The sequence below is a fragment of the Puma concolor genome, chromosome B1, assembly GCF_028749965.1.
Source record: "Puma concolor isolate L17-30 chromosome B1, mPumCon1.1.hap2, whole genome shotgun sequence".
NCBI classification, from domain to species: Eukaryota; Metazoa; Chordata; class Mammalia; order Carnivora; family Felidae; genus Puma; species Puma concolor.
In genome coordinates, this window is record NC_141670.1 from 196,677,486 (window position 1) to 196,691,603 (window position 14,118).

At 44.7% G+C, this 14,118-nt stretch overlaps 1 protein-coding gene across 10 annotated transcripts in view; it reads right to left on the reverse strand.

Moving 5' to 3' along the window:
- Positions 1 to 13,813, reverse strand: part of CPEB2 (cytoplasmic polyadenylation element binding protein 2) — a 73,311-nt gene extending 59,498 nt beyond the window's left edge. For 2 of the 10 annotated variants that reach the window (XM_086705421.1, XM_086705420.1), the window contains exons 1-3: positions 11,897 to 13,812; positions 8,735 to 9,016; positions 7,888 to 7,977 (exon numbers count right to left, since the gene is read on the reverse strand). In XM_086705421.1, the coding sequence (XP_086561547.1) occupies positions 7,888 to 7,977; positions 8,735 to 9,016; positions 11,897 to 13,582 (2,058 nt within the window). In that variant the 5' untranslated portion in view covers positions 13,583 to 13,812. Of the gene's footprint in view, positions 1 to 7,887; positions 7,978 to 8,725; positions 9,017 to 11,896 lie in introns of all 10 variants that reach the window. The other 8 variants (XM_086705429.1, XM_086705427.1, XM_086705422.1 and 5 more) reach the window with 7 other exon arrangements.
- Between the last annotated feature and the right edge of the window lie 305 nt (positions 13,814 to 14,118).

The window sequence follows — 14,118 nt, forward strand, 5'->3', positions numbered from 1 at the left end:
AAGGAATCTGATTCTTTAATGCTTAATGAATTTATACTGTTATTCTGCCCAACACACCCTCAATGTACTTGAACAAATACACATAGGGAACTACCACAGCAAGCTCTGGCCCATGCCCCCTAAGTCACCAAAAACAAACAAACAAACAAACAAACAAATAAAAATTTCAGTGGTGACCCCCACCCATTTAAGTGTGTGTAGGTGTTTGTATAAGTGTCTGTATATGAAGGAGAGTCAGGGCGGGCCATTTTTAACTCTCCAAAAAAAAAAAAAAAAAAAGACTAACACAGAAAAAGGGAAGAATCAGGAAAGTAGGGGAAAAACTCTTTGCAGAAATTAGAATTAGGCATTTTTTAACCTGCATGAGCTCCAAGAAGGACCATGAAATCTCTGAGATTATGTACAATATCCTGTACGGGTGTGTACACATATTTTTTTTCCTGAAGAAAAGGGTTATGACTTTCATCAGTTTTCCAAAGGAGTCCACAATCTAGGGATGATTTAGAGACAGTCTTTTGGAAAGCTGAAGACAAACCTAAGAAGCTTTTGTGAAAATATGTTGATTTATTTACTCCACTTGAGGTTTAAATTAGGGTTGTGAACTTTTTAAAACTAGGGGGCCAGAATCAGTATTACAGACTAAACAAGTTGCTGTTGAGGAATTTAGAAGTGTGCAAAGTAATACTAAAGACACAATGCTAGGCCAGAGCTCTTACTCCAGCATGACCACAATACAGCTACATTGGTACTCCTTGTCTTTTACTTACTTTATTTTTTTTATTAAAAAAAAATCTGTTTTAACGTTTATTTATTTTTGAGACAGAGAGAGACAGAGCATGAGCAGGGGAGGGGCAGAGAGAGAGGGAGACACAGAATCCGAAGCCGGCTCCAGGCTCTGAGCTGTCAGCACAGAGCTCCACACAGGGCTCGAACCCACTAGCGGTGAGATCATAACCTGAGCCGAGGTCAGATGCTCAACTGACTGAGCCACCCAGGCACCCCTACTTACTTTATTTTACATCATTAACATGACTTTGGTGAAGGAGGCACAGATAATCACTGAACTACAACAGCGCTTCTCACACATGAGCATATGCTTCACAATCATCTGGGACCCAGGCTGCTGGGATTCTGCTGAGACAGAGTCTGAAATTCAATAGGTTTAGAGAGGCCCCTAAGAATGTGTATTTACAGTAAGTTCTCAGGTGAAACTTAGGACTGCTAGTCCAGAAACCATACTTAAAGAAGTGCTGGACTTCTTGATCTTATAGTTTACTAAACCTCTTTAGGCTCTGCTCTATCTTCTAGAAAAGAAAAAAATTATTTCAGACTAGACAATGCCTAAAGTCCACCTTAATAATAGAAAAGCCACAGCAAAGCAAATAGACATATGAGAAAAGCAAAAGACTCAAAGTACTAAGTAATAAATGAAATAAAACTAGTATAGAGAAGAACATGGCCCTTGGACAAAAATTACATACAATTTTACTAATCTCTCCAAATATTTCCATCTTCTGTGCTTCCATTTTACTTTATGCATAATTAATTTGTTGATTTTCCTGCCTCACCCACTAAACTAAGCTAATTAGGGGTAAGGACCTTCTAATTATGAAATATAGCTGGCTCTCAAATATTTTTGAATGAATAGTACCCTAACTCTACTAAAAAAACTTTGCAAATTTAAGTTGAGCTCTGTGAGGGCAAAGACTACATACAGGAATAAGGACTCAAATGTTAACTAAGACAAGATGTATTAAAGATGTATTTAAAATAGAATTAACAGAATTAAAAAATGTAAACTATCATGATAAAAACTGTTCACATAATTAAGCAAAGAAACCTCATTAGGTATGCTGTATCATACAGGTTCTAAGATGTATTATAAATACTTTATATTCTATTTGCCTTAAATTCTTACAAAGAAAATACGTTATGGTTTAAGGCTATCTTCTCAGGCTGATGTTTTCTTTAACAGAATCAGACTACGCCCCATCCTTAACAGACCTATGAACTTAATGGTGACTCTCACCACCACCCAAATGACTTCTGTTTTTTGGTTTTTAGTCACACTCCAACTCCATTCAAGGAGTTTGAGTTTGATCCTGCTTTAGAGCAAAATTTAGAGTAAAATCATTGAAGTGACTCCATATGTACTCTCAATTGGCCACGGGCAATTACTTAAGGTAAGAAGGGAAATAGCTATTCAATAAATATCAGCCATCACTAGATAGTCAACCGACAACGGTTATTCAAAAAAGCAGCACGTATTAATAGCTTTAGCTTTAATGCCTACGGTGAACTGAAATAGGGTAATGCCCACATATCAGGTCCCTATTTTCCCTTGCATTTCAAGTCTTTCATAATGAAACAAACTCCTGCTTTAGTAAAGAAAAGAAAAAAGTCATTATACAAATATTAGCCAACTTATACTTTGGTAAGCATCTGCTGCATCCCACATGATTTTTAAAGCACCAAACACGAAATAACCTTGACCAGGCAAAGAGCTCCTGACACCTCAAAATCACTTTCTAGACTTAATGAAACCTGTAGGCTCATGTCTAAAAAAATACAGGTAATTCCATTAAATAAAGTATGAGTATTAAAATATAACTTCTGGAAAAAACAACAGAAACAAATCTGACTATAAAACAAATACTCACGCATTTTTCTAAAATAAGGATATTAGAAAAATTTGTGTTCACAAAAACTGCCATTGATTTAAAAACTAAATGAAAATCCCGAAACCATTTTAAGGAAAACATAAACACACCAAAGCTGATTAGCTTACATATGGAAAATCATAGCAATGTAACTTAACCTACGTTTATTACTACATGACTATTTGAAAACAGCCAAGAAGTTTCACAAAAGTAAGAATCACTATGAGGAATCTACCTGAAATATGAAAATTATCTGGCAAAGAATCGATTTAAATGGGTTTTCATAAACTGAGATTACAGAATCCCACAACAGTGAACAGGCAAAGCTCAGAAAACACTGGAAAACTATAATCTCTTGTATTCTAATATTTTGTTATTTTCTTAAACCCAGACTTTTGGCATAAAGACTTACAGAAGCAACCATACAGTCCTAGAAAGACTGCAGGACACAGAAAAAACAAAGTAATCTAATCTCAAATCCTCATCTTAAATAGGATAATCTAAAAAAAAAAAAAGATTATATAAATGCTGAAAAATAACTAAAGAGGTCAAGAATATTAAAACTAGTACAACAGAAAGAACTTAAACTTAATTAAAAGGGTACGTTTCAATGGGATGTTACATTTTTACTTTGAAATATGCAAAACCCTGTCTCATTTCAAAAGACATGGTCAAGTAGAACATTTTCCTCTTGAAAATGAAATATTCTCCCAAAGAATAAGGAGATGGATTAGGGAAAAACCCTCTATTGTCATGTTTAAAGATATACCAGATGCTTTAACATATATCCTTCTGGCTAAGTAGAGAGATCCACTTTTGTTGCATTTTTGTGTTTGGTTTTCCAATTTTTGCTTTAAAATAAAACAGCAAAGTTGTTATTAATACAGTCCTCCATTTTAAGCAAACACTGATTTTACACTCCTGATGACGCAGTGCTATTGCACTGTGGTGAATGAGCAGCAGGCGACATGCTACTGTCTCCCTCCACAATGTAGCATCAGGCTCCTACTCTCTCCTGTCAGTCTCTAGTTGTTCTACAGACACCCCTTCTTCATCCAACTGGGCTTCCACCTTCTCAAAGGCAAAGAACAGAACTTCTCCCCATATAGCTCAAGGATAATTAAAACACTATCTCATACATAATGAACATAACAGTTTTTGAACTTCCTTTATGAATCTGAACCTTGACTAAGTGCCATGACAGGGACTGAAAAAAAAAAAATTTTTTTTAATTTTTTTAAAGGCCCCAACGGCCAAAGGTACACTAGTATCCACAAGGGTTAAATGAAAAGGCTAGTAGAAATTATCCGGTATAAGAATGTATCAAGTACAGGGGCCCCTGGGTGGCTCAGCTGGTTGAGTGTCTGACTCTTGACTTCAGCTCAGGTCATGGTCTCAAGGCTTGTGTGTTTGAGCCCCGCCTAGGACTCTGCACTGACAGTGCAGAGCCTGCTTGAGATTCTCTCTCTCTGCCCTCCCAGCTCGTGGGTGTGCACAGTCTGTCACTCTCTCAAAATAAACAAATTAAAAAAAAAATGTATCAAGTGCAATTAGAGAAGTGAATGCAGGATACAAAACTTAAAAAACATCCACTACCTAAGCAGGTTACAAGAGAACCCATTCTCTCTCATTTTCAGTGTTTACAGTTTGATGACTACCAATGTCCTTAAATGAGGTTCATCACAATTAAGAACCAAAATTTAAGGAATGCTTGATTAAATGAATGAAAAATTGGACTTGGTCTGCTACTATTTATTGTTTTTGTGCAAAGTGAATAAAGATACCAAATAATATATTTTTCTGAGAGACCTCCATATTATCATCTATCATGTTGTCATAACAGTCTGGATATTAAAGATTGGTGCAAAGCATCTTCAATGAATTTAAGGTAGTTTATGTGACACACTCAAGAACTCCCATAGGAACAAAAATACAGAACTAAATATATTCATAATCCCTTAGCTAGAGGACAGGCTGACATACCATCTCATAGGCTTTATGGCTATGTTACACCTGTAAAGGTACCACGTTGCTAATTATTTAGAGAGAACTAATGTGCCATATATAAACCTTTAAGTAATAATCTCAGCTACAAGTATATTTACTTTTTGATTTAAAAAATTCAAGTATTAATGAATAAATAAACTGAAATCTCAGTATCTAATTGAAAATTCAATTTTAAGGTAATTAAAAATCACACATCTAAGTATAATTTCTTGCAAGGGTAACTAGCTAATAACATTTTAAAGAAATTAAAATACCTATATTAATTTTATTAATTTTTTTTAACATTTATTTATTTTTGAGACAGAGAGAGACAGAGCATGAGCAGGGGAGGGACAGAGAGGGAGACACAGAATTTGAAACAGGACCAGGCTCTGAGCTGTCAGCACAAACCCCGACTCGGGGCTCGAACTCACGGACTGTCAGATCATGACCTGAGCCGAAGTCGGCCGCTTTACTGACTGAGCCATCCAGGCGCCCCACCCACATTAATTTTAAAGTCAGAAATGTGCATAAAACTTTACCCTTGTTTTTAAAAGTTCTAAATTTGAAGATTTTTCCATAAGGACATAATTACTTAAAATAAGAGAATGCCAACCAACCCTAAAAATGCTATATATAACTGAAATAAAACCAATTTTCAGAATGATTTCTTTCCCATTTACTGAATGTTAATTACATGTCCAGTTCTTGGTATAGGTAAGGCCTCAAGTATCCAGGTACAAAAATTAAGACTCTGGTTTTACAATTCAGTATATTTTATAGGCCTACTCGATTTGAGACTAAAAGAAATAAAAAGTTAAATGTTTTAAAATAATGTATTTGTTAACTGAGGTTTATTAGTATTAAAATGTTGTACGTGGTGGGGAAAAAAGTCAGAATGAAAATATTTCCCCAGATATTTAAGTGCTTAAGAATTTTCTGTAATTTTAACTTTGCCAAATAGTGAGGAACTCCCCAATGGTTTAAGATACCAATTGGAAGTTTACAGCTGTTGCTGTATTTTTAAGAACCTCAACTTCAAATACCTCAACCTTTTATGGAAAGATAGAAACAGAGAACAAATTTTATATAGTTAAGTACCTTAGGGTGCTCAAAAGAGAGAACAACATTGCTTTTCAGCCTATTTGGGAGGCCATACAGTACACCTGGACTGCCTCAGTCCAATTCCCACCCCTTCTCCCCAATAAACTAAGACCCTTGTATTCTAAAAATAAAGTGTGTGTGTGTGTGTGGGGGGGGGTGGATAAGGAGGAAAAGAAATGGCCAAAATAGATCAGAGAAAGTATAAGAGCTGGCTAAAAAGGCCTTCCATGATCTAGTTCAAGGTTCTCCTTTTATAGATCAGGAAACTATGACCCAAAGAGATGAAAGCCCATCAACAGTATCCTCCGATGTCATAAAGACTGAGAAAGATGAAGGAGGTTCAGGTTTTAGACCTCCTTTCTTTCTAGTTCAGTTCACTTTCCACCATCTTTTTCTTCACCACTCTTCAACTTCCATCACATCACACCTCGCTTCAAGGGTCCACAGGGAATGCTAGTATCTCAGCAGTTTACCAAAAGAAAAAAACATTATCTTTAAGCACCTAAATCTTTTTTAGTAAAATGAATTTATGTGAAATGCTCGGTTATAACATGGGTAAGAACAGAGTGGCTCTGACTGAAGTCTAAGTGGGAGCGCTGAAGGCCCTGCTCCCAGAGCAGCCAAGGAAGGGCACCTCTGTAGAGCCCAGTTTGAAAACTTCCCTTTTTTCATCATCACTTCTATCCACTCTAGCACGTCACCCACTGACAGCATCTCAATAACCTCATTTCTCAACACGTGCCCCGCCCCCGGGGGTCCCTTTATGACAGCTAATCTGTCTTCTTTCTTCTCCATAGTTAATATCCCCCATATATGGATCCTCGTGCTGCTTCCTACACCTGCTCTTCAAATAATTATGTCTCTTCTTCTCTAAAAACACGTCCCTTGCCACCTTCAAAATGATTACCATAATTTTCCTCTTCAAACATACCATCTCCTAGGCATTTACGCATTCAATTTGAACAACATAAAAGGGCTACCATAAAAATGTCACTAATATGGCCTAACTGAGCCAGAGTGGAGAAGAGGGTAGAAACAGATGGATAGCTAACTTACATTGTTAACAAAACAATAAATTATAAATTATAAATTATGTGAGATAACTACTTATTTCTAAGTGGAGATCCTGGCAGGACTATTTTGGTAAATAGGTAGGACTTGTCTACAATAGGTGCTAATGGTAGATTACTGAAGTTACTGCTAACCCTCCAGGTTAGAAAGCTATTTACAAACATATTATTCATCTATTTATACAGTCCTTACTTGTAAAATCATCTCATGTTGACAAATTAACTAAGGAAGAGCGTTAGCTAAAGATAACATAGCTCCATTCAGTGGGATCCCACAATGTCAAGTCTATGCTCATTCAAGCTTCGGCTCTGTAGTAAAGAATCCTCATGTAGGACTGAGTTTTCTACTCATCCTGTAATAATTCTCATCACTGGGTACCAAGTTTGAATTCAAATTTAGTCTGCAGGAAAAGAGATAGCATTTTGCAACCACAAAGGGCTTGAAAGTAATGTGATTAAGACGGATTCCTAGCTTTTTGATTTAGCGTTTTTCTATAGGAAACTATTTAGAAGAATATAGTATACAGGAGCAGTGACAAATTTTAGAATAAAGAATAAATAAAGAATAAAAACACATGAAGTTTTTTATAAAGGTGAAAAAAATTGAAGACTGGCTTTTTCAGAAATATACCTCAAGACAAATGTAGCAGATTCCATGACAAGCATTTGCTAAAAAAATTCTGTAAAATATTGATGAAACTTAAAGTTGAATGATAAGCAAATCCATAATTTTGTCCCTAGCTGAAAACAACTCTCAAAGATAAAATCTGTTCAGTTTGACTGATGTTTAAAGTCAGGTGCTCTTGGGTATATAATTCCTTCTTCCAAAAAGAAAATTTTATATTTTGGAAATAATGAAATAATTATAAATCATTCATAAATTTGAAAATGAAACATTTTATATTAAATAGTTTAAGTCAAGTGACCTTTTAAAAATAAATTGCTTTAATGCTCTCTGACATAGGCTTTAAAAAGGTATAATTGGAAAGTTAATAATAAATCTTACTCATAATATAAACACTAAACTCCTAGTCAAAATCCTGAAGAATATACACTGTGCAGCCTACCTGGTCTATTCTGGATGTTCCGGCTGCAGTGCACCAACTATCTTGGAGTGAATCTGAGCCCCAAGCTGGTAACTGCAAACTAGATCTCACCTTCAATAGCATAGAAGTTTTCATCAGAAATAAGCAGTTCTCTTCCCCACACCCACCCACAAAAAATAAAAAAAATAAAAAGAAAGAAAGAAAATAAAACAATCAAAGTTCCTTCTATCTTGTATCTTTGGCCCTCTGAAGGTCTCAGGAGAAAAAAAAAAAATCTCATTGTAAATAGCTTTATTAGACTATAATATCAATATAACATTTTAAAAGGCCTGAAAAAGTGTCTAATCATCATAACTATTAAGCCACATTTAGGAAAAAATAGTCCCTGAACCAGTGAAGGCAAATTTTAATTGGATGTAAAAAGTCTTAATATTATTTTGCCATAATCACAGCTGTACTAGGTATATTTTAATATACACACAGCTGATCACAGTCAAGCCTATGCACAATTGCTTAACATTTTAGTTTAGTGATATTGGAGGAGAAACTCATTTTGGTGGCCTATTAAACATTAATAAATTAAGGCATTCTTGAGCTGCCAATTAAAAGCTTCAATATGCACTGGAGAAACACAGCAGGTTTTTCTACATTTTAGGAAGCTTATTTTCTACCGTGTGTTTAGAGAATTTTTTACAGTATCCATTTTCTCTATCCTTTTGTATTTTGCCCTTAAATTAATGCTTAAAATCAGAAATTTTTTATTTTTTAATCTGTCAGTTTTACCATACCACCACCACCACCACCACCACCCAATTTCTTGTTTTGAAAGATCAACTTAGAAATAAGACCATTTACATACCATTCTTACCTGTAAGGGTAAGAGTGTATTACTATTGTTGTCGGTTCTGAACACGTTATCTTCAATCCAAGATTTTGGAGTCAGTGATGGAGTAGAGCGAGTAAATTTCGGTGGTGCTATGACATTACCAGAAAATGGTTTCTTCAATGGAGATATCTGATTCATAGTTCCTGGAATCCCCATGTTTCCAGTTCTACGATGGTCTCTGCCGTGCATTGCTCCCCACGACACGCTTCCAGTGCCCCAGCCACTGCTCTGATGGTTGCTCCAAGGAGATTGTTTCAGAAGAGGCTGAGAAAAACACGCATGTTTAAATTACAGGCATTTAAAGAGTTTACAATTCAAACTAAAATTTAGGCCTGAGCTAAGAATATATATATAATCTTAAAAAAAATCTCTAAAGGCAATAAAGCATAGCTTAACAGTTTACGAAAAGTAATAGGTTTGCGATCTTGCTGTTTGAAAACATACTCATTTCCTGCTAGGTGAGTTTTCATCGTCTGGTCCACTATAAATTATAATGAATCGAGCAGATATTTCATGACAACTGCTAAAATAGAACCAGGCAGTTACATTTCTGTCCTTTCAGAATCGTGTATGGAAGAAGAAAAAAATAGTTTAAAATTGAAATTAACTTCGAAGGTCCTTGAAGATAGAACCGACATTGTGATCTTAAAACAACCATATTCTACTAGGCATACAAGTAAAAATCCGGTCTTTAATTAATAGATAGGAGTAACAATCGGAGTAAGATATTTAGACGTTAGCTTTCCAAAACCAATGGCACTGCTACAAAAGTGAATAATGGTAATAACATTTGCTGTTACTGTCTTGCATGAACTAAAAACGCCTTTCAGGGTAGGGAGTGTATGGAAAATATGTGGGTTTGGTTTTTTCTTTTTCTTTTTTTTTTTTTGTATCGCGTATTCAACTTTTAAGATATTTTACTCCAATTCTAATGTAGTTTCTTTTAAAGTGTTTTTGTTTTTCTTTCACTTAATTATCCGTGAACTGTTAGGCAATTATCTGATGTTACCCATAGGTGGATCCACTGAGATATACTGAAGAAAAACAACTATATGCTTTGATTATTCTAGTAGAGATCTTCATACAAGTCTCCAGTAACCTCATTCATTTTCAAAAATAAATTCTATTCCAAACTAGAACCTATGATACAAAAAGTTCAGTCGCCAAAGAATGGACAATTCAGCACGGGGCAATAAGCGTAGGTTTTTGAAAAATACTAATTGCTAGCAATTACATTGTCAAGAAGCTTGCGCTAACGCTTAGCCAAAGGAAGTATGGACCCTGCAGCTGCTCTAAGTCAGTAAGTTACTGTAAGTCAAGAATTCTTCAAATGAAACCTGCTTCTTGTAAGACAGCTTTCTCTTTTTGAGAGAACTTGACCCCTAGTACCTATAAAATTTTTTTTTAAATGCCCAGATAATCATGAATATATGCTGCCATTTCGCCCTCCCCACGGTTCAAAAGCATAGCTGGGGGGAGTGAAGAAATGACTCCATTCTTGAGGGCCTTACTTTCCTTGCTGACACAGGGTTCAAGTTCTCTTCCAGCGATCTACAATTCCACAGGGCAGCTGTGTGACCTCTTAAACTTCACTGGGAGAACCATCTTCTGACAAGACGCAGATCACAGTTAAATACGAACCACCCTACGTGGTCTTCCAATGGCCGAGAGCAGGGCTCCAAGAGCACAAAAGCACCTATGGATAGTTTTCTGTGGCAAGTTCCCAGCGGAAAAAACCCAACACCCTGACACACAGGACACAGCTGCTCGAGACTGTGAAAATCATGGGAAAGCGGACTATTATTTCAAAATGACGTGTTTTCAATCCTTGTAGGCCACGTTCTTCTTCCTCGGGGAGACACCGGGGACTCGAAAGAAAGACTGTTAACTGTTACTCTAATTTCAGAGAACTCTCAACTTGTTACTTTGGTCAGACAGCATTCGCCCTTTAAAAGGTTAACCTTGGAAAACTTTAACTGGTCAATGGAAAAAGTTACAGGAGTAAGTAAGCACCGGTTAAGGTCCAATTCTGCTTCTGTCTCAGTCCTTGATCACGAAAATGACCTTAAACAAACGAATCACTACAGGAAATGCTGACTGGATCAAAAAAGGACAACAAAATACGCTTTTCGATGTCAATGAACCAAAGCCGGCGGTCATTCAAACGTTGTACTGGGAAGATAACAAAACGGAGCCTGAATCGGAAAGGACCCGGATGAATAAAAAAAAAAAAAAAAAAACAAAAAAAACAAAAAACAAAAAAAACGGCCCCGTGTTATTTCATAATTGCATTACCCACTCAAAATATACACACCCCGTAACCCAAGAGACGGTCAAGGCCGCCAAAAAACGTGAGTCCCCCCTGCGAGGTATCACACGATTCCCGGATTCAAGTTTAGTTTTGGCCTCACCAGCCACCAAACCGTCCCCAAACGCGAAGAGGCGCAGAAAGCCAGCGGCTCGCGGAGCACCTCGGCAGAGGCGGACGGAGCCGCCGCGGGCAGGCTCCCCTCTCCCGCCGCCTGACAGCTCAGCGCGGGGCCCCGGGCGCGGCGGGCGGCTCGTCCCGGCCGGGCCACCGCCACCCCCGGCCAGACCTCGCGCGGGCCGACTCGCAACGAGACGGACTCGAAAGGAAAAAGCCTCTCCTTTCCGCCCGTCCCCTCATTGGACGACGGGGAAGAGTCACCGGCTCCCCGCACGCACCGTCTGCGGCGATCACGACCCTCCTTCGCAAGTTCGCTTCCCCAGGCCGCTCGTCCGAGGCCGCCGCCCGAGCCCGCCGGCCCCGCGTCCCCCGGCCCGTCCTCGAGGATCGCCGACAGCGGTCCTCCGGGTCGGGGCGCCCGCTGCGAGGGACGGCCGGGCCGCCGCCGCCGCCCTCGGTCCCGGGCGCCATTCGGCCGCTGCCCCAACCCCCCTCCCCCCCCGCCGCGCCGGGCGTTCGAGGGGGCGCCCGACCGCAGCCCCCTACCGGAGCCTCGCAGCCCACGGTGGCCGCCGCCCGCCCGCCCCGCCGGGGACTGGCGTCCCGAGCCCCGTCACCCTCCTCCGCCCTCCCAGTCCCCCCTCTCACTTGGGCGAGTGGCCCTCGTCGCCCCGGTCGCCGGCCCCGCGGCGCAGCCGGGCCGCCGCCCGCCGTACCTGGTGGTGGTTGTAGGAGTTCCTCTGCTGCAAGAAGGCGGCGGCCGCCGCCTGGTGCTGCTGCTGGAGCTGCGGGCTGACGGGCGACCTCCGGCTCTGCGGCTGCTGCGGCGCCGCGGGCGGCGGGGGCTGCTGCTGAGGTAAATTCATGGCGGGCGGCGGCGGCGGGGGCACCGCGGCCGCCGAGAAGGGGCCGCCGAAGCCGCCGCCGCCGCCGCCGCCGCCGCCGCTCGCCGGCACGCTGAGTCCCGCGCAGCCGTGCGGGGACACGGGCGAGAAGCTCGGGAAGAAGGCCGGGTTCATGGACGACGGCAGCCCGGGGTAGAAGCCGTTCTCTGAATCGGGGCTGGGCGGCGGCATGGCGCTGAGCGAACCGCCGCCGCCGCCGCCGCCGCCTCCACCCGGGGTGGCGGCCGAGGAGCCGGGCTGCTGCGGCTGCGGCTGCGGCGGCTGCTGGGGCGGAGGCGGCTGCTGCTGCTGGGGCGGCGGCTGGGGCTGGGGCTGGGGCTGGGGCGGCGGCGACGCGGTCTGCACCGACCAGGGGGTGCCGAAGCCGGGCAGTGGCGGCGGCGACGCGGAGCCACCTCCCCCTCCGCCTCCCGGGGGCCCCCCGCCCCCGCCGCCGCCCGGGTGCGGAAGGTCCGGGCTCTGCAGGCTGCTGAAGGCGCCCGCGCCGAGCGCCCCGCCGGGCAGGAGGTTACTGGGACTGTTGAGCAGAGGGTGGTTGGGGGACTCCATGGAGCCCGGCGCGGGGTTCACCGGCGGCGTCGAGGGGGCCAAGCCCGCATTGGGGGGCTCGGCGGCGCTGCCCTCGCCCGCGGCCGGGGTCTTGCGAGGGCTGCCCGCGCCTCCGTGGCGGCGCCGCGGGGCTGCGGGCGGCGAGGGCTGGAGCTGCGGGAGCGGGGGCAGGTCGGCCGGGCGCTGCCGCGGGGCGAAGTCCTGCGGCGGGAGGTGCTGCGGGTGCGGTACGCTGAACTGCTGCGGCTGCGGCGGCTGCTGGCGCTGGGCGAGCTGCGCCGGCTGGAGGAGCGGGCCGGGCGGCGGCGGGCTGAACCGGCCGGGGCAGTGGAGCGGCGGCGGCGGCGGCGGCGGCTTCGAGTCCGGAGGGTGGGGAAGGTGGGGAGGGCTGAACTCTTTCCTCTTCTGGCTGCTCAGCTGCTGCTGCTGCCGCTTACTGAAGTCCTGCGGGGAGGAGGTGCGGCAGCAGCAGCAGGAGGAGGCGGAGGAGGAGGAGGGGTGGTGCAGACTCGGTTTGAAGTCCTGGGAGGGGAGGAGGTGGGTCACACCCGCGTTCGTGCCGCCGCCGGGGTGGTGGTTGGGGAGTTTCTCCGCGGCCGCCGCCCCCGAGACTGGCCGCGCCGGCTGCTGTGTCAGCCCCAGCAGCAGCTCATCCTGCATGGTCTGCTGATGCGCCAAGAACGGGGAGGAAGAGGAAGCGGCGGCAGCTGAGCTGCCCGCGCCGCCGCAGCCGAGGGGGATAGAGAAGGGGGAGGCGGCCTCCGAGAAGCCGGTGACAGGCAACGGCGGCGGCGAGAGCGGGCCGAAGGGCGTGGTGGAGGGCAGCGGGGCGGCGGCCGCGGTGGGCCCCGTGGCGTAGGGACGGTACGCCCCGCTGCCGAATAGGGACCCGGGGCTGCTGCTTCGGAGCGGGGCGGTCTGCAGCACCCCAAATCCGAAGCCCCTCATTTATCAGGCCGGCGGCAGCCGGAGGAGAGGCGCCCCGTCCGCTGCCCCGCCTAGGAAACCGCCGGATCTGGGGCGGCGCGGCCGTGGTGGAAGGAGGGGGAGTCAGTGAGAGAGGGACACCGTGACTGAGCCAGGGGCACCTACTTCGGCCCCGCCACCCCTCGCGGCAGTCACCGCCGCCTCCCGAGACCGGCTCGGGTGCCGCCGCCTCTGCCGCCGCCCTCGCCGCTTAAGAACTCCGGAACGTGCGTCAGCGCCACCTCACAATCGCACCGCCCCCCGCGGTGCGTCCCGGCACGCGCGGGCGCGAGGCCGCCGCGCCCCCGCTGCCCCGCCCCCGCCCCGCCCCTCATTAATATGCAGGCACGGCCGGGGGCGCGCCTGCGCTCCCAGGAAGGCGGGGGAGCGCGAGAGCGAGCGGCTTCGGTCCTCCGGCCCCTTTGGCGTCCAGGGAAAAGGAGAGACCGGTGGCTGTGGAAGGCGGCCGACCGGAGTCCGAGCGCCCGGCGCGCGCGCGCACGAAGGCGTGCGTGCGC